The 20,905-nt window shown below is 34.8% G+C and overlaps 1 protein-coding gene across 1 annotated transcript; it reads right to left on the minus strand.

The window, feature by feature from the left end:
• Nucleotides 1-29: 29 nt before the first annotated feature.
• Nucleotides 30-11,564, minus strand: LOC134257510 (splicing factor 3A subunit 2-like). The gene is made up of 5 exons (XM_062740110.1): nucleotides 11,507-11,564; nucleotides 8,994-9,083; nucleotides 8,048-8,092; nucleotides 6,526-6,628; nucleotides 30-1,151 (listed from the first exon to the last, which is right to left on the minus strand). Exons 1-5 carry the CDS (start codon nucleotides 11,551-11,553, stop codon nucleotides 30-32), a joined length of 1,407 nt encoding a protein of 468 aa, XP_062596094.1. The 5' UTR covers nucleotides 11,554-11,564.
• Between the last annotated feature and the right edge of the window lie 9,341 nt (nucleotides 11,565-20,905).

Raw genomic sequence — 20,905 nt, forward strand, 5'->3', positions numbered from 1 at the left:
GCACCACACCAAAAACATCTGCCTCCACACTAGGAACAACTGCCACTACACCTGGAGCATCTGCCACACATCAAGAGCATCTGCCACACATCAGGAACATCTGCCATCACACCAGGAGCATCTGGCACCACACCAGGAGTATCAGGGACATCTGGCACCACACCAAGAGCATCTGGGATATCTGGCACCACACCAGGAGCATCAGGGACATCTGACACCACAAAAGGAATATCTGCCACTACAACAGGAACATCTGCCACATAATCAGGAACATCTGCCAACACATCAGAAACATCTGCCATCACACCAGGAACATCTGGCACCACACCAGGAACATCTGCCACTAGACCAGGAACATCTGCCACCACACCAGGAACATCTGCCACTACACCAGGAGCATCTGCCACCACATCAGGAATATCTGCCATCACACCAGGAGCATCTGGCACCACACCAGGAGCATCAGGGACATCTGGCACCACACCAGGAACATCTGGCACCACACCAGGAACATCTGCCACCACACCAGGAACATCTGCCACTACACCAGGAACATCTGCCAACACACCAGGAACATCTGGCACCACACCAGGAGCATCAGGGACATCTGGCACCACACCAGGAACATCTGGCACCACACCAGGAACATCTGCCACTAGACCAGGAACATCTGCCACCACACTAGGAGCATCTGCCTCTACACCAGGAGCATCTGGCACCACACCAGGAACATCTGCCATCACACCAGGAGCATCTGGCACCACACCAGGAGCAATAGGGACATCTGGCACCACACCAGGAACATCACAGACATCTGCCACTACACCAGGAACATCTGCCAACACATCAGGAACATCTGCCATCACACCAGGAGCATCTGGCATCACAGGAGCATCAGGGACATGTGGCACCACACCAGAAACATCTGCCACCACACCAGGAACATCTGCCACCACACTAGGAACATCTGCCACTACATCCGGAACATCTGATACCACATCAGGAATATCTGCCACCACATCAGGAGCATCAGGGACATCTGCCACTACACCAGGTACATCAAGATCAGCAGGTAGGGAGGGAGTCGCACAGGACTGAGGCAAAACAGTCCTCACAGGATCCTGTACATCAAACGTAGGCATCTCCTCATACTGAAATAATATTTATAAAACAGGCTTATTCATATTTTACTCATTAAAGTACATTACATATACATTTGTCCAAATAAACAAAAATGCTCATCATGAACATTGAACAAACACTACAACAGCAAAAAAAATTAATATTATAATCAAATGAGTTTAAATTAGTTTAAATTTATGTTTATCCGGAATTAAAATTTTCATGCGTATGAGAATTTTTCATTTTGATCAATTCATTTTCAATAACTGAATACCTGTAATATTGCCACATTTCAAAATTATTAAATTTTAAAGCGAAGACAACAAAGATAATGGTAGCAACTGTTCCTTTGCCTGGGGCACTCAGGACTTGAATCTACACTATTTCACCTGCGGAAGCTTTCGTGTATAAATATGACCAATTATGGCTTAGCTGTTTTTAAGAAAAAAGACTATAAAAGATTTTTTCCTATATATTCCTATGTAAAACTCCTATGATCATCCATTATAGCCCCACCCTTTTACTAGGGGTCATAAACTTGAATCTACACTACTGGAGTTTTATGAAGAAACTTTTGCAATTGACAACTGACTTCTACAATTTCAACAGAGACAAACTCCATTTACTAAAATGTAAAAGTCAGCTGTCGAATGTTAAAGTAAGTCTCTTCATAAAACTCCACTTGAAGATGTATCCATACAAGTTCCATCTTTCCTATACATTTGTTCCTTTATAGAAAATGATTTTTAAAATCTCCAAGTAATTTTTCACTAAATCATAATTATCTTCCCTTAAAAGAGAATGGAGCCATCAATTGAATTTCCATCACCCAAGGATACTTAGGGCAAGTCTGGTTAAAATTGGTTCTTGAGGAAAGCTCTTTTAAGTTAATTATAAGCCTTCAGCTCAGATGAGCTAAAATAATAAGAGGAATGTAATCAAACCTTAAAGATATATATGCCGTATTAGAGTTTTATTTTTAAAGAATTAAATATATGTGGTGTCTCATCAAGTTATAAAAGTTATATACTTTCTGCAAATAAGACAATTCTACTCAATCACTTTTAAAAGTTATTAAATATTATTTTGTAAAAATTATTTTCTCTCCGAGTCGGATATTAAACCGCCTCTTATTGAAATATTCATGATCACATGGTCTCGCATGCTCACAGCAAACAATCTGAGGTCCAATCTGGTGAATGAGCTGAAAAGCATGATGGTCTACTGCGCTTTTACTACAAACACGTGGGTTAGGGAAATTTAGGATAAAATTTCAAATGACGGCTGGAAAGTCACGTTTACAATTTTTTGAAACGTGTTTGAGAAAAATAAGAAGAATAGGTAATAAGTGAGAATTCCCATGCTCACACTGACAAACAAAATCTTTTCTCTTTTTAAAAAGTACTTTGAAATATCACTAACAATGTCTCCACAAGTAAATAATTTTTAAGACTCAGTTTTTAAACTCGATATCCGTTAATTCTCCATGTAACTGGTTGAATTAATTGTTGCTAAGCTATTACTACACGTAGAAATTTAAAGTTTATGCATTTATAAAACGTAGGTAATCAGAGATTAATTACAGAGCTCACCTCAACGAAAGTTGTCTTTAAGTAAGGCAAAGTCACACGATTAACAAACAAAAAGTATACATTCCAAAAATGAAAATATTTCTAAAAGCAATTTTGATCTGATACTTTGAAATAGACCTACATAAAAAATTTAAACTACTTCTTCTTCATGAAAATGTCATGAAAATCCAGCATCTGAAGCTAATTTGAGAGTTTTCATCCCTTGATGCAGCATTTGTGCAAGTTTGGTTTATACAATGTTATATAAGCCTTATAGTTTTTGGTAATAGACCTGCAACTATATTTTTTACCTTGTCTATTATCTGAAAAATGTATGTCCAATTCAGCATCCGAAGCAAGTCTATTAGTGTGCATCCTTAGATGTATCATCCATGCAAGTTTGCTCATTATAGGGCTCATAGTTTATTGGAAATGAAACATGCATCAAAACTAACATTTTTCACTCATCCACAAAAAGTAGGTCAGATTCAGCATCCGAAGCAAGCCTGGAAGTATGCATCCTTAGATGTATCATCTATGCAAAATTGGTCATAAAAGAACTCATAGTTCCTTGGAAATGAAACCTGCACCAAAAACTTTTAACTAATCACTCAACAGGAAAATGTAGGTCAGATTCAGCATCCGAAGCAAGCCTGGTAGTATGCATCCTTAGATGTATCATCCATGCAAGTTTGGTCAACACAGGGCTTAAAGTTACTTGCAAATGAAACCTGCACCAACAACATTAACATGTTCGCTCAACTGGAAAATGTAGGTCAGATTCAGCATCCGAAGCAAGCCCAGTAGTATGCATCCTTAGATGTATCATCCATGCAAGTTGGGTCAACACAGGGCTTATAGTTACCTGGAAATGAAACCCTCACAAAAAAATTTTAACCTGTTCACTCAACTGGAAAATGTAGGTCAGATTCAGCATCTGAAGCAAGCTCGGTAGTATGCATCCTTAGATGTATCATCCATGTAAGTTTGGTCAACATAGGGCTTATAGTTACTTGCAAATGAAACTTACACCAAAAACTTTAACCTGTTCACTCAACTGGAAAATGAAGGTCAGATTTAGCATCTGAAGCAAGCACGGTAGTATACATCTTTAGATGTATCATCCATGCAAGTTTGGTCAACATAAGGCTTATAGTTACTTGGAAATGAAACCCACACCAAAAATGTTAACCTGCTCCAAAAACATTAACCTGGTAATTCCTTTGCTGAAATTGCAGCATCTGAAACTTTGTCTGGTACAATAAAACACACTAAAACCATCTTCCATGCATGTCTAATCAGTATAGGACACAGAAGTAATTAAAAAGAAAACTGCTCCAAAAAACTTAACCTTAACCTGGGACATTACGCAACGCTGGTAATTCCAACTTGCTTGATTTGAGCTGGTACATTAAGATCTGAAATTTCACATTTTACTTTTACAATAAAACAAATTAAAATGCCTTCCATGAATCGTTTTGAAGTAATTAAAGAAGAAAATTTTTGCATTATTCAAATAAAAATGTACAAAAATTATAAAACATAGATTTCAGATTTTTTTTTCTTCAAAAATTGTTTTAGAAGAGTGTGTACAAATCCATTTTAGACATTAAAAATCACTGCACACAGGTCCAAAAAATAGTTTTTCAATCTGATGATTAAAATTTGATCAAAATGCTTTTCCCGCTGATGCACATGCGCAGATCCAGCAAATACGCTTAGGTCCTTTATAAAAATGAAAAATAAGTTTGTTTTTTTTGCATACCAGCAAGTTTGGTTTGTTAAGTTATTTGGGAATAAAAAATATCATCCAATTCTCAGGAATGCTTCATCCATGAATTTGATTCAGGTCATACTTCTAAGGAAAAAATTTTAGTTTGTACACATTCAGCTGTAAATACTGTTTAACAGAGCATCACCCATATTTTATGGTTCAGGTGGGCTTAGGTCACTAAATTCAGTCACAAAAAATATCCTCAATCTGAATTACTTTTTTTGCACACATTATCAAGCATTTGGTTGTCCATTGCATGCAGAATCTTGTAAATTTTGACCAGTTCTTTTAAAGGAATCATTACTTGAAAAAAATGTCAATCCGGATAGCAAATTTGGTAACAAATTAAACAATGAATCCCCAATGTAAAAACCCTAATGACTTTCTTATGGTTAATTTAAAAATATAGTGTTATGCAAAAAACATAATTCCTAAAAATATCGTTATTTTTGTAACTGATAGTTTACTGTAAATTTATCAAAAAATGCTTCATTTTTGCATCACAGTTTAGTTCAAATTAGCTTATAGTTACTTGTATAAAAATATAGTCAGATCCACAGCTCCAAAGCAAGTCAGGCAAACTCTCAGTATTTCAAAATCACAGCAATTCAAACTCTGTTTGTTTTAGGGCTTATGTTACTTGTGGACAGCAATTTAAAATATAAAGGGAATTTAATTGCAGTTTTTTTTTAAAAGTGATATTTCAGATAGAGAAATTTTTGCCCCTTTCACCTATTGTCAAATATCCCTTGCATACATATTTAAGTTATAAAAGTTTATAAAATTTTTCAATAGTGAGGGAAAAAAATTTCATAATCAATTTTAAAATTCCCTGAACTTACAATTATCGAAAAAATTAAAAATGATAATAGCATCCGAAGCAAGTAAATTAATGTTTGAAAGACTTTGCATTGATCCAATTTAGTCTTTTCACATTTTAAAATTTAAAGTCCTTAGGAAAGCCCTGTTCCTACAACTTTTATGTTGAAAATGTCAGTCATCCAGCATCTAAAAATTATAGTTTCAATCCCTAAATGAACCATTAGTTTCACAAAATAATCAAAAACAATGAAGTTTGATGAAAATATTTTTAAAATTAAATTAAACAGAGCTAAACAGAATTTTTGAAAATGTTTTAAAAAAATTGCTTATTAAGGTCAGCAAGGACACATTTATACGGACATGATTGAACAAATATTTTTATTCATTTATAAATTTCAAAAAACTTTTTTAACTTGGGATGAATTTCACATAATTCATATCAAATATAAACTAGCAAATTAACGGGGCCCCAACTTTGTTAGGTGAGCTAAAAAGTTTGAAACTTTTTTTTTTAAATTACTCTATGTATAGAATTAATTGTTTAACTTGTACACATTGTAAACATTGTCAAGTAACCTGAGCACACCTCAGAGTTGGTTGCATTTTGTACCTCACTAAACAGTCGTCACAAAAAATAGTTTCCTCAATCTGATGATTCTCACAATGCTTTTCCCGCGCACATGCGCAGATCCAGCATATACGTAGGTCCTTTATAAATATGCATGAGAATATTGTGTTTTTTCCCGACCAGTACTTTGTTAATACCGAATAATATTTCATCCAATTTGCAGGAATGCTTCATTTTTGATAGCTCATCATACTTCAAAAATTTTTGTTTGGTTTCAGCTGTGCAAAAATACTGTTTAACAGAGCATACATATCTTTAAGCTAATATGGACCAGGTCACAAGTTTCAATCAGCATTTGGGTAAGAAGGCTAGGGATCAACAAACTAACTTACTTTTTTTAGAAATGGTATCTTAAGCACTTTAAAATTTGATCATTTTTTTATATCTTTAAATGGAGCTCTTCTTTTAAAGGAGATCAATATAGTCTGAAAATGGCTCCCCCCAGCCTAGCAAATTAAACAATGAAGCCCTGCACTTGAACCAGAACCCTTGACTCAATGGTTAATTTCACAAAATCTCACCGTAGTGCTTTTGAATTTCACATAATTCATAAAAATATAAACTATTTTTGTACACGGGGCACGAGCTGTGTTACTGTTCATGTTTACCTCTGTCTCCTCATCCATTAGCCGCAGCTCCTCCTTGACCGCTTGTCCATAAGCTCTGAGTGCCTCCACTTGCTCACAAAGCAAACGAAAACTCTCATCAAACCTACAATCACAAGTCAAGGATCAAACTCTGTCATTGTTTAATTTTTTGTTGCTTGTGGACAAATTTGAAATAAGGGAATTTAATTGATAAAGATTAGTTTTTTTCGTAGTACATTTCTGTATACCGAGAAATTTTTGCCCCTTTCACCTATTCCTCAAATATTGGTGCAGCATGGCATGTGATAAACATGTTTTAAAAATTATAAAAAGTTTCAATAGTGGAAGGGAAAAAATGGATTCCTCTACACTTCATATTTTAAGTTTAATATTTGAACCAGATATGAAAAAAGTTAAAGAAAGTTGGATGGACATGAACACCATAACATGATAACTGCCCAGTTCTCACACAGTAAAATCATTTTTTGTATAAAGACAGGTATAGAATTATGTACCTGATACTCATCTTTCTGCTAAAAATTAACACATTTATGCTGAATTTCCATAAACTTTCAAAATATAATTTTCTAAATCATTCAAATTCTCGAAAAAAAAAAAAATACAAAAATTAACAAAGAAAAAGAACCCCACCTAACTGAACACTGAAACTTTTTTGTTAAAAAATATGAATCTCTTTAAAAAAGAAAATCAAGATTGTTTTCAATGGAGTAGTTTCAGTAGTTTGTAATTTCAAATTTAATGTCCCTCCCTCATCAAACCTAATTAATTAGTTTGTACTTACATTTATGGCCCCTCTCTCATCAAACCTAATTAATTAGTTTGTACTTACATTTATGGCCCCTCCCTCATCAAACCTAATTAATTAGTTTATACTTACAATGGCCCCTCCCTCATCAAACCTTATCAATAAGTCTGTACTTACAATGGTCCCTCCCTTATCAAAACTAATCAATTAGTTTGTACTTACAAAGGCCCCTCCCTCGTCAAACATAATCAATTAATTTGTACAATCAAACCTGAATCATTTAAATTTGCAACAACAATATTTAAACATAATCTAATTAGTTAGTTTATATTTACAATGACCCCTCCCTTATTTACTATAAAATGTCTTTTAGAAAAATAAAATTTCAAATGTAAATGTAATTGATTTCCAAATGTTATTTTAATAAAAAATACATTCCAAGTTTTTTTACACTCAGAGCCCCTCCCTCAGGCTAAAAACCTATAATCAATAATTTGCATTTTGTACCTTACAATGGCCCCTCCCTGTCAAACCTTTTCCAAAGTTTGTATTACAATGGCCCTCCCTCATCAAACCTAATTAGTTAGTTTGTACCTACAATGACCCCTCCCTCATCAAACCTAATTAATTAGTTTGTACTTACAATGGCCCCTCCCTCATCAAACCTAATCAATTAGTTTGTACTTACAATGGCCCTCCCTCATCAAACCTAATTAGTTAGTTTGTACCTACAATGACCCCTCCCTCATCAAACCTAATTAATTAGTTTGTACTTACGATGGTCCCTCCCTCTCAGCATCATCCATGGGCCTCGCTGGAACACTGAAAATGAAATGCACTTGACATTCAGTATCTCAAACACCAATATCTCAAATACAATGGATAGTGATTTTTAAGTCCCAATGCCTACTCCATAAGTAGTTTACCCTGAATATCTATACATAAAATATACTTGAACCTCAGTATCTCAAACATCCATATCTCAATATCTTGGATATCTCAAATTTTTTCTCAGTCCAGTTGGGTTCAAGATAGCGAAGTTTGAGCATGTTGAGTGTAAAAATATATTCCTTATAAATCACTTTTGAAATAAACCTTGAAAAATGATATCATTTCATGGAACAATTTTTAATTCATGCATCTTTTAAAAACTATGACTCATGTGAGTTTTTTTTATAAATGGTCCTGTAAACTGTAGACTTAAAATGTAGACATTAATTAATCATTTGAGTTTTATAATAAAACGAGGCCAAAAGGTCACAATGCTCACCTGAGTAACATTGGTTTTACACTATCCAAGGATGCTTCCACACAAGTCTCAGCATTTCAAGTCCAGTGGTAATATTTCTTAAGAAGGAGTTTTTATCATTTTTACTATATATTTCAATGAAAAAAATCTTGGGATTCCTCATAGTGGCCCATACCTACCCCTGGGGTGAGTTTCTGTCCTGGTAGTTCTTAAGATTTTTAAATGACCCCATCCTATTTTTGTCTTTCTTGATTATTCCCCCCTAGGGGTTGGCCATTTACTTCAATAATTTACACTCCCCTTCACCCAAAATTACCTCTTCACCAAAGGATCATCTCCTTACTTCACAACTCTAATTAAATCAGAGTAATTTGAAATCAACTCTTACCACTGTGCCTCTTGGGCAACATATATTTGATCGTAAAAAAAAAAAAAAACATGAACATAAATAGTATATACATGTATATTACTTACTCGAATTCCTCCCTCCATACGCAGTCAATCAAGATCGTCGTATCCACGTCGTCCATGGATGTGTCAGCCTCCATCGTCTCTGAGGAACAGCTGAAAGGGGAGTAAGACATGTTGAATGAACAGCTGAAAGGGGAGTAATGAATATTGATTAAACTGCTGAAAATCAGTTACAGTACGTGTTGAACTTCCATAATCCTAACCCCAATATATCATACAGCAACATCATATCTCAAACACCAATATTATCTCATACAGAAAAAACTAATTGCACATCGAACATGGGGCTAATTATAAATATGTTTATATTCACCAACATTGACAACAGCATAGCACTGTTAAGCTTTAAACTTTGAAGAAATCAACAACAAAAATAGACGAGCACAAATAGATACCTTTTTTAAATGCTTAAAATTTATTTTGTAAAGCTATTTTATTACCAGATGACTTTGATATTTATAGAAAGCTACAACATTGTACTGTAGTTCCAACTTTTATTCATGTGCAAGAAATTTCCGCGAGGTTTGCTAAAGCTCCGTCAACGCGAATATTTCTCGCCGCGAACCGGTCCTTAAAGTCTATGTGCCTATTTATTAACAACAAATCCAAAATAGAATTAATCGCGAAAATTAATCGTCGCGAACTAGTTTCTCCCTTATAAATCGCGAAATAAAGTCGTCGTGAATAAAAGTTGGTTTACAGTATATCCCACTCTATATTGAATCTTAAATTAAGATAGGTTGCCTCATTAATAAAGTCATGTGACTTTTCATTAATTGTGGTAACTAAATCTTTATTACATGTAGAACTTTGAGTACTGAGTGTCCTTTGTTTATTATAAAAGAGGTAGTTCAGAATTGAATGCTATCACTGCATCAACTTTTTGTAGAATGAATAAACATTAAAAAAGCATAATAGAATACACATGTAGCTAGATCAATCAATTCTGACTAGCTTATAAAGATAAATATTTCAATTTCCAATTTTTTTCTCTGTGATATCTCTGAAAGTTGTCGGAGTTTATTTCTTGATAATTCTGCCGAAATGTAAATTAGGCAGGCGATAGGTCAGGGGCTAAATATGTGAATTAATACATCATATCTTTTTTGACCGTTTCACTTAGGAACATTTATGTTGTTGTCAGGACAAGGAAAGTTATAGATAAAATTTTGTTTAATATGTATTCGTCTTATTTTCAAAAAATGATCGTAACTAATATATCAAGCACTGATTTCATATTTTGATTTAAGTAATTGTTTTGAAGTTGAAAGAAATAAGATATTTATTGAAATTTTTTTTTGAGACAAGTGGATGTTAAAGCTTTGAACAGGTCAAGGAAACTATTTTCAGTCACTTGTAAATTTACATGCTAAATTAAAAAGTTAATGTCGAGTTAATGAATCGAGTTGGGAAAATACACACTTGGGATATTTCAAATATAGTAACAAAACATGAATTTCAAGTTTTTCATGTGTAAACAGAACTGTTAATTATTGATGTACGGAAGACCGTTGGTGCCATGTATGAAAAATATTTTATCTGGCGGCCGGCCGCCACTTACTATATGGTGGTCGCCACATATATATCTGGCAGTCGCCACATATTTTATATGGGGGCCTCCAAATGTCTTTTTTGATGACATTCGTTGAATAAAAATTTCACGTGGCTCTTCAATCAAAGGAAATATATATATACAAGTTATTATAATTTCTTAAATACAACACTTAAAATGTCCTTCTTTAACAGTTTAGAATTGTCAAAAATTATTGCCAAGCTTAATAGTTCTATCATTACTTGTTGCATGCTTTTCAAACTCTCAAATGCTAAATCAGAGGATTGCATAATAAAAAATTGATACCAACTGAAAGATCTTCGATTTCACAATGAAATATATATATATATACACATGTGAAGTATGCAAAACTTTACCTAGCACCAACTGTTCTAAAGCACTGGATTAATCGGTTTTTTTTTTTTATGGTTTAATGTAGTGCCACTAAAATCGTAAAATTGGTTAAAAAGAAAAAAGAAAGAGGTCAAATTGTTGGTGGTACCCAAAGAAAGAATATACTTGTCACAAGGAATACAAAACATGTGAAATATGAAAACTATAGCCCCACCCAGTCAATAGTTGTGGACAAGGCAAACAAGACAAACAGATAAACAGACATGTAAACGGACAGACAGACATACAGGGCAAAATTATATATTCCCGTATCTTCGATTATGGGGAAATAAAAACAATAAACTGTCCAAACTAATCTTTTTTTTGACTCCCTCCTCCTGGGTCGGGGCAGATTTTTTCACACATCCATCTAAAAACCTCCAACCCCCTCCCCCCGTGGATATGCATAATAATCATTACATTTAAATCTGAAATATGTTTACTAGTTTAATATTTAAACTAAACTTTGATAAATGTAGGGTAAAGGCATGCATTGGATCATTGACATGACCATGCTAGCCTCATTGTAACAGCGAAACAGGAATATATTCGAGCATTTCTATTTTCTTACCCAAATCTCCTCGTCCGGTGCTGTGCAAATATGTCGTCGCAAACCATCCTCAAAGAAATCAAGGAATACGTAGGGAAATGAAAAGAAATCTCTGTCAACTCTGAATATCGTGCTTCTATATCGCCAAGTGTAATCTGGAATGGATGAGTACCAGTTCACGTGGTCAAAATCTCGAGCTGGCAAATTATTGAATTTATAATGTGGTCACTGGGGCGTGAAAGTGTGAATAGCAAAAGACTGGAGAAAGGGTGGTGGAAGCTTGAATTTCTCATTTTAGGGGAGTGGGGAAAACACATTTAAATAAAGCTCTGATTTTTTCCCGTAGATCTAAGCACATTTAATTTGACAACATTCTGTATATAGGTACATGTATGTAGACCATGCGCGGATCTTAAGGGTAGGCCTTGTGCATTTGTTTCAAATGAAAATTGAAGTTTAAATTCTATATAAAAAAGCATATAGGTCCCTGAGAAAATGAAATTCAATTTAATTAACCCGCCCCTGAATTTTTTAGTTATTTTAATAATTATGCTAAAGTATTTTTTTTTAGGTAAATATTTTTGAAAATTAGACCCCTAGAAAACACGAACCGCTCCTCCAAAAGATAGATACGATAATTATGTGAAATGAAAATTCACTGCATGGTATAACATGACACGTATAGAGCTCAGGCCAAAATAAAAAATACCTTTGTTTCCCCTAACGCGACCGACCCAATTTAATCACGCCGACTGAAAAGATTTTTTTTAAATAAGATGATTCAAAATTATTTTTATTGTCGACCAAGTTTTATAAAATACAATTTCATCAAAATCAGTTTTTATCAGAACGGCCGACATTGTTCTACTGTGATTTTCAAGCATTTGATGGAAACAAAATAGCGTCCAAATGTGATTACAGAGTAGTTCTTTATAAAACAACGGCGATGTCTCAATCTTATGCCTATAGCTATCTAGAATAAATATATTTTAAACAAGTTGATAATAAAATTCACCATGACTAATAAGAGTGTTTCAGAGATTATGAAAAATTATAATCGTCACCTGGAAATGTGAGTGAAAATTTTTTCGATTAGGGACGGTAAACAACGAACAAACAAATCTGTCTGTTGAATTTCAGAAACGTAATACATGGAAAGGCCAGCCTCATGACCAGATGAAGGGCCCACCTATTGAACACATCATTCAATTTCACTGCATTTTATTTAATTTGAGTTTTGATCTGTTCCTATGTTTACTATATGCCATTTTGGAATCATAGGAGTTGTAAATACATCTGCATATTCATCCTGATAAATATTATATTTAGTTGTACTTTCATGCCTTTCTTCACGGGTTAAACTTTGTGACTATGACATTGTTTTATATAGCATTTTTATCATTTGTAGATTTGGATTGGTTCATTTAAATATTGTTTAAATACTCTTTCCAAAAATTTTGAAATCATTTATTCAGCTTCCTGATCGAGACGTCCATGCAGTTTATTTTTCTTTAATTTTTTTTAGGTCTTAATCCCTTCGATATTTGTTGGACTACATTTGAACATTTTCCTATTGCTCCAAATTTCCACGCACTAAGCTATTTTTTTGCCAGGAAGCAGTGGCGACTTTTTTTGAGCCAGCATCTTCTGCGACAAGTTTTTATGATCCCTAATTTTGATGGACCGTTTTCAACCTTCCTCATTGTTATATGAACCTGCGACTAAGAATTATCCACTTACGTCTTAACTCCAAAGCAAAATGCTCTAGAACCACTGCAAATCTCAAAAAGTACATTGATCGTCTATAAGCTCTGAACGCTGATTGAAGGTTTGAAAAAATATACTCTGATGTCCAGTCTTTGCGTATTTGAGAATCTTGTTTTTTTAATTCGATTTATATAAATGTACTATGGTGTGAGATATTTCACAAGTTTATCTAAATAACAGTTGTGAATTAATTAATCATGAATTTTGCTTTTAAAGGCATATGTATGATACATGTACTTAGCATTTTCTTCACAAATCACTTTCTTTTGTGCTTTTCTTACTTATAAATGTAATTTTCCATAAAATTTTGAAATGGATTTTCAAACCTGCTGTCAGTTAAATAAAATTGTTTACCTACCTACCGAGCAACTTAAGAATTTAGGGTCGGGTTGAAACAAAGATATTTTTAATTCCGGCCTCATAGTCGTAGTCACTTTGGGCAGCGGTTTCACCACCCCCCCCCCCCAACATTCAATCGAGTGATTAGGGTTAGGTTATAAAGTTTGCTGCAGCCCCCCCCCCCCCCATTTTTTAATAAATCCACAAAATTCAGTTATTTTGAAATATTAATATTTAACCTCATTTTATGGCATTTTTTTATGTTCAACAAATGAGTAAGCATGAATCTCATGAAGAGTTGTATGATATATTATTAATGTAATATAGTAATTTTTCGCTTTAAAAAAATTGTTTAAGAAATGAAACTTTTCGGCTAAATCATTACCTTTACTATAGGAAATGTTCATTGAAGGGATAGTTGCACCCCCACCCCCAATTTTTGACCATAGTATAGTGATATTGAAGAATTGTGGGAAAAAATTGGAATTGAAAATAATATGAAAAAGTTGTCCCCCCCCGAAATAGGATTTTCGAGTTTGGGGAACTTTCAATCTTGCTTTTTTTTTTTTTTTTTTTTTTTTGCTTGTCAAAGATTTTCTGAAGTTGAGCCCCCCCCCCCCCACTTTTAAGTTTGTGACTACGCCTCTGGAGCTTTAATTTCAAAGTCAAAGCCTACATATTGTACAAAATGTACATGTATTATAACCATTACAGCCAAAATCACACCACTCCTTTTACCCCCGGAAATATGTTTTTTCATGTTTGGAAAATGACTTTACCTTTTTTTTTGCTTGTCAACAAATTTCTGGGTTGAATTTTTATTTAACTGCATAGGATGGACCCCCAAAAACCCTCCCCCCCCCCCCCCCCCACTCACTTGGAAAAAAAAATTCTGGATCCGCGCTTGGTAGACAAGCATGAATTTTAGTACAATTTGGTCCTTTACCATATGAAATGAAAAGTTTTATAGACTGAAGTCAATTTCATTTTATTTGGAATATATAAAAAAAAGGAACAGGGCTTGCCTGGGGTCCAGTCTTGACCAGCTGTTGATCTTTTGTAAAATTTTGTAAATTTATCCATAAAATTATTTATATTTGTACGAAAGCCCATTGAGCTCATTTTCGGTAGGATAAAATGTCTGCAACCCCCCCCCCCCATTTTTTATTGAAGAACAAAATCTCAGTTATTTTGAAATATTAATATTTAACCTCATTTTATGGCATTTTTTATGCAAAAATAAAATTTTTGCGATATAACACGGAACATTCGCGAATAAATGCGTAATTTTCGCGTTACAACGCGAAACTTAAGCGTTATAACGCGAAACTTTCGCGTTTATTCGCGAAACTTTTCGTTATTTATAAATACGCGTTTTACGCGTTTTTCGCGAAAGTTTCGCGTTTTAACGCAAAAATTATTTATTTTCTTATCCTACGAAAATGAGCTCAATGGGCTTTCGTATTACTAAAAGTAGTTGACACTGAGAAAAAGTTTATCTCCCCCCCCCCCCCCCCCCCCCCCCCCCCTTCCACGAAATAGGATTTCCGACTTTGGGCAACTTTTTCCTTTTTTTTGTCAACTTTTTCAGGGTAAGTTAAAAACATTTTTTTGGCTGCCCCCACTTTCAAAAACAATGCTACGCCACTGTAACAAAACGGGTACCGGTTCTTGCCATGAGAGATTCTTTTAATGACGATTTCTAATCCAGAAAATCCTACTGAAGTTAAAATAATTACTTGTACAAATGTACATGAATCTACGAGTTCCTGCATGGGTTTTGGGGTAGGAAATCCGTATAAACACATTAAAATCCTGTACGCTGAAAGTTTTTCAGAATTTAAAAAGCACACGCACATACACACTAAAAAGTCGTCTTCATCTGTTCATTTGAAAATTCTAATGTGTCGGCAATGTGGGGACGCTTACTAAATTAATATCCATCTTGTCACTAAGCATTATGCAAGTAAAATGAAAAAAAATATTGTCAGTTTGGGTGGAATTAAAACTAAGGGTCATGTGACCGATGATTGACATGATACAAAATTAAGATAAAACATCTTTTGTAAATGATAATTTTAAATTTGTTCTTGTACCATACGTGTATCTGAACACCTGCAGGCATGCTAAGAAGAGATCTTAGGACTAAGACATATCTTAAGACGGTCTTGACATATCTTAGTCTTAAGTGAGGCCATTGAAAATCCTATTTAAGACCTCCCAAAAGCCCCAGTCACACTTTCACGATTTTAGATCAAGGTAAGCTACGATTTAATCCGTGAAAATTCTTAGTATCCGCATTCCGTTATTATTACCGTGGTGAGCCCTGTTAACTCGGATTACTCCTGAATGATTCGTAAATTGCTACGTGTTTTGAACCGTTCAAAACTATATAAAAAACCGCAATAAAACTTCATTTCTTGTATATCGTAGTTTTACCCGCGTATGCTGTATTTTTACCATTTGGGACTAATTATACACTTAAAGTGATTATCGGGGTTATCCGTGATACATAGGTCTACGCTTACTCAAGGATTTCGACGACTGCAGTCCAAAATATACGATTATACAAGATAATCCGTATTTAACCGTAAACCCCGTAAATTTTGTGTAGGTTGTAGTAGGAAAGCGACAAGGAGCTAATACAGAGACTCACGAATAATGGCGGCGAACCGTTTTCTCTTTCGTTGTAATTACGGCAGCAGTAAGGGTTTTGACGTCTAATCACGTGTTTTAACGACAATTTTACGGTTGGAGAACGAAAGCTTACGATCTTTCAGTTATTAATTCACATTTTTGTTTGTCATAGTTATCTGTTGTCAATGACTGTACACATGACCATGAGCACGGGATTCGGCTTCTAAATCTGCACCCATAGTTGAACAAACAGAAATCACAGAACTACATTGTTGTGACACTTGTTTTTTATACCAGTTAAAAACGGAAGAAGGAAAAGAAAGTAGAAAACAGTTTGGGTATGAAAGTTAAAACTGGTATATCCTTACTGATGGCTGTCAAACCATATTCATTGTATGGATGCGCTTTAATTGATGACAAACATGAAGCAGTTAGTGAGTTACTATGAAATAATAGAAGGATTACCAGCAACACATTCAATCCCAGCTATTGAAAACAAAAAGGGGTCACTTTTACTTTCAGGAAATGTTATTGCTTTTACCGTTATTCCCCGATCAAATAAAGGAGCACACGGCGGATGTGACCGGTCGCTATAGTGATATTGAAGAATCCCTCCAACTTGGCACCTGATTCCACCTCTGATATTTTAGAGGTCCATGTTTGCTTTTCTCCCGGTTTTTATGTTTGGACTTTTGAGATTGCTTTTTTTGTTCATTATCTTTTTTTTTTCATCCGTCAACATCATTTCTAATTCTTGAGAGACTACCAAATTTTGGTATAGGCAAATGATACTTAGTAATTTCAAACACCCTTCAATTGGCCGCCACTTAAATCTAAATGATTATATATCAGGACCTTAGCTACTACACTCGAATACAGGAAGAGTATCTTGGCAACATAACTAAATTTGAATAAATAACAATAATATTGAGTGAAAACGCGTTGATTTTTATTGTAAAAGTGAATATTCTAAAATGTTAATATAGAATAGATCTAGAAATATTGAATAAATTTACATAGCATTTAACGCATTTGTATGTATTTCTCATACATAACAGTTATCTGAAAATACTCATAAGTCAACTTTTATAAGGATTAAAAAAATAAGAACCAGCCACTTGTATTTAAAAATAAGAAATAAAATAGCAAAAAAAAAAGCATTGGATTTCTCAATGATTCCTCTTTATATCGGTATTTTTGAACAATATTATTGTTGGCGTCCATGTACAGAGAATTTCATGACGATTTCATTTTTTCCAATGTCTTTTACTTACTTAGACGTAACACGTCTTAAAAGATCTTCTTCATTGGTGGCATTCTCGTACAAGAGCCGTGGGGTGTTGAAGCATTAGCTTGATTGGCCGTTACCGTAGCTTAACAATCACTAGTGAGACCGTCGCATTATAAGGTATCACTACGGTATACCGTGGTTTGTAACAGTGTCCGTGGCGTGGATAGCATGTTCTGTTATGAAATCGTGTCCAATCCTTGCTGAACCGTGCAATAATCTTGAAACAACCCTTTCATTTGTTTTTCGCGCCAAAAAATCGTATTAGCATCAAGATTTCTAAAATTACGGTTTAAAAAATCGGGGTGAACCGTTGCAATCCGTGTCTTTTACCGTGACAGTGTGACCTAGGCTTTAGTCCTAACTTTAAGATGACTGCGGACATGTCTTAAGTCATATCTTAGGTGATTTTAAGAAGCGTTGGTGTCAGGAAAAAAAACTAAGAATGATTTTTTTTTGTGTACGTAAATCGAATATTTGTTGTAAATTAATGATTTCCTTAATGAACTCAATCAATTTAAGAGCATTGTACCGTGTGAATGTATGCATAAGCCTGTAAAAATTGAGAGAACAGTTAATAAACAAGAGGCCCATGGGCCTTATAGGTCACCTGAGCATTATTCAACAACTTTTCAGTGATTGAATTTGATCCATGTTTTAAGCCAGATGCTTTAGCATTTACCATTTGGTCATCATAACTATACACTTAGCAGTTCCTTAGTTTGGTAACTTAATACCCATAGGCAGGCTAGGGGAACAAAAAATGCATTTCAACAAATCAGTAATATTCAGCAATAATGAGTAGTGCCACTACCACACATGAACCCTGGACTGTTAGGCCTAGATCCACACATTGTATTTTTGGAAAGGCATTCATGCTTTTCAAAAATATTAGATTACCTGGTAATGCCAAGGAGCACATTTCAAACAATTCATTCATTTTCAGTTTGTAAGTACAGCCTCCCCCCCTCTATGGTACAACTGACTTGGGGGCCTTGAAATTTGAAATTCTTGAAGATTAGGGACCTAACTATATAGGTAGTTCATCTGCTTAAAACCTAAGTGCAAAGAAGAAAATATTCAAAGATTTAATGTTTTTTCACTATACATGTATAATGCATATACCCCCCCCCCCAACACGAGAACCCCTGACCCTTGGGCAATAATATTCAAAATTTTGGTAGAGGCACTCTTGCTCATCATAACTATGTACTTAGTTAGTTTATATAAAATCTATATAGGAGCAGAGAAGAAGATTTTCAAAAAATTCATGTATTTTCACTATATAATCAATAAAGCCCCGCCTTAACACCAGAACCCCTGACCCTGGGGTCATAAAATTCAAAATTTTGGTAAAAGCACTCTTGCTCATCATAACTATGTACTTAGTTAGTTTATTTAATACCCAAAAGCAAAGAAGAAGATTTTCAAAGAATTCAGGTATTTTCACTATGAAATCAATAGAGCCCCGCCCTAACACCAGAATCCCTGACCCTGGGGCCATAAAATTCACAATTTTGGTAGAGGCACTTTTGCTCATCATAGCTATGTACTTAGTTAGTTTATTTAATACACAGGAGCAAAGAAGAAGATTTTCAAAGAAATAATGCATTTTCACTATATACCTATTTAGCCCCTCCCTAGCACAAGTACCCCTGACCCCAGGGCCATGAATTTCACAATTTTATTAGAAGACTCAATGCTGATTACAATCATGCAAACAGTTTGACTGCTTGATGTCCAGGAGTAAAGAATATTTTTAAAGATTGCATTAATTTTAGTGGTTTTAGTCTCCCCCCCCCCCCCCCAGGGCCCCGGGGGGGGGGGGGGGGCAGGGATCATGAAATTCACAATTTTTGTTCATCTTCACCCATAGATGCTTTTTTACCAAATTTGGTTGAAATTGGTTCAGTCATTGCAGAGAAGAAGCTGAAAATGTTCAAATGTTAACACACGACGCACGACGAACGACGCACACCGCACCACGACGCACGAAAACAGATGGCAATAGGTCACCTGAGTTTACTCAGGTGACCTAAAAATGCACTCATTACAGGCACGTAGCAACAGTGGGGGTGGGGGAAGTGGCCCACTTTTTCCCCCAACATTACTTTTTTTGTTTGAAATGTTCATTGAAAGGCTGGTTGCCCACCCCCTATATACTATATGCAATTGATATCAGGTAAATGTAGTATTGAATTCTAAGAAATTAGTACTAAAAGAAGTTGACAATGAAAATAGTCGGCCTCTCCCCCTTTCCACGAAATAGGATTTTCGATGTTGGGCAATTCCCCCCTCCCCCCTTTTTTTATTACTTGTCAATTTTTTCAGGTAAGTCAAAAAATTGAAAATAGCGGCCTCTCCCCCTTTGCCCCCCCCCCCCCCCTCTTTCAAAAACGATGCTACGTGCCTGCACTAATTGTCATTTATGCTTTTAAACATTGATTCATTATCACCTGAGAGAGAGAGGGGGGGGGGGGTCATGAAAATAAACTATTCTTATGATCATTCTTCATCTCTTATCTTGCATAAAAACAGGCAAAGTCCGCGAAATTGTTATTAATATCTTTAATACAAGTAACATTTCATGTTAGAATATTTAAGAAATATCTTAAAAGTCTCCTAAGTCTACCCTAACTAGGACATTCCTAAGAGAGCTTCTATGTCTATCTTAAGAAGTGTCTTAGGACCATCCTAAACTTTGTTAACCCTTTAACTACCAGAGATTTTGTGTATTTTGCTGCATATTAATTAAAAATTTTCGAATAGAAATTTCGGCATTTTCTAGTCACTTTTACATAAAGCAACCCATATATTTTCTGAAAGGTAAAATCCTAAAGTATGTGATTTCGTAGAGTAAAATGACATTGCTGTTGCCATGGCAACGAATAAGACCCATGATTGCCAAATATGTGTTTTTCTTCTTTTTACTTCCCAGAAATACACACAAATTTACAAATACCGCTTCCATAACAGAGATTACTATAGAAACAAAGCATATTGTGAACTTTTTTAAGTTATACTTGTTAATTTTATTTTAAAGCGGGGGGGTGGGGGTGGGGGGGGGGCATAATGTCCGTCATCCGTAAGCATCTTTTAACCCCCAGAGATTGTTCAAACTGAGAGAAAAAATTTCAGATGAAAATTAGGAAGCTTTTTACTCACTGTTATATATACTCTGAAAGGTAAAACGCTGAAGAATTTTATTTGGTATAATAAAATGGCGTAACGGTTGCCATGGCAACTGAATGCATCCCGAAACTGCAAAAATGTTACTTTTCGAGTTTTCTTTGGAGATGCACAAATATAAATTGAATAACATTCCTTTTTTTGCAGAGTAATGTCTGATAATATTCATACAAAGCATTCAAATAGTCAGTTTTCAATTG

Source organism: Saccostrea cucullata, unplaced genomic scaffold (assembly GCF_032062105.1).
Source record: "Saccostrea cucullata isolate Sc308-1 unplaced genomic scaffold, CSIRO_AGI_Scuc_v1 ctg2777, whole genome shotgun sequence".
Classification (NCBI taxonomy): domain Eukaryota; kingdom Metazoa; phylum Mollusca; class Bivalvia; order Ostreida; family Ostreidae; genus Saccostrea; species Saccostrea cuccullata.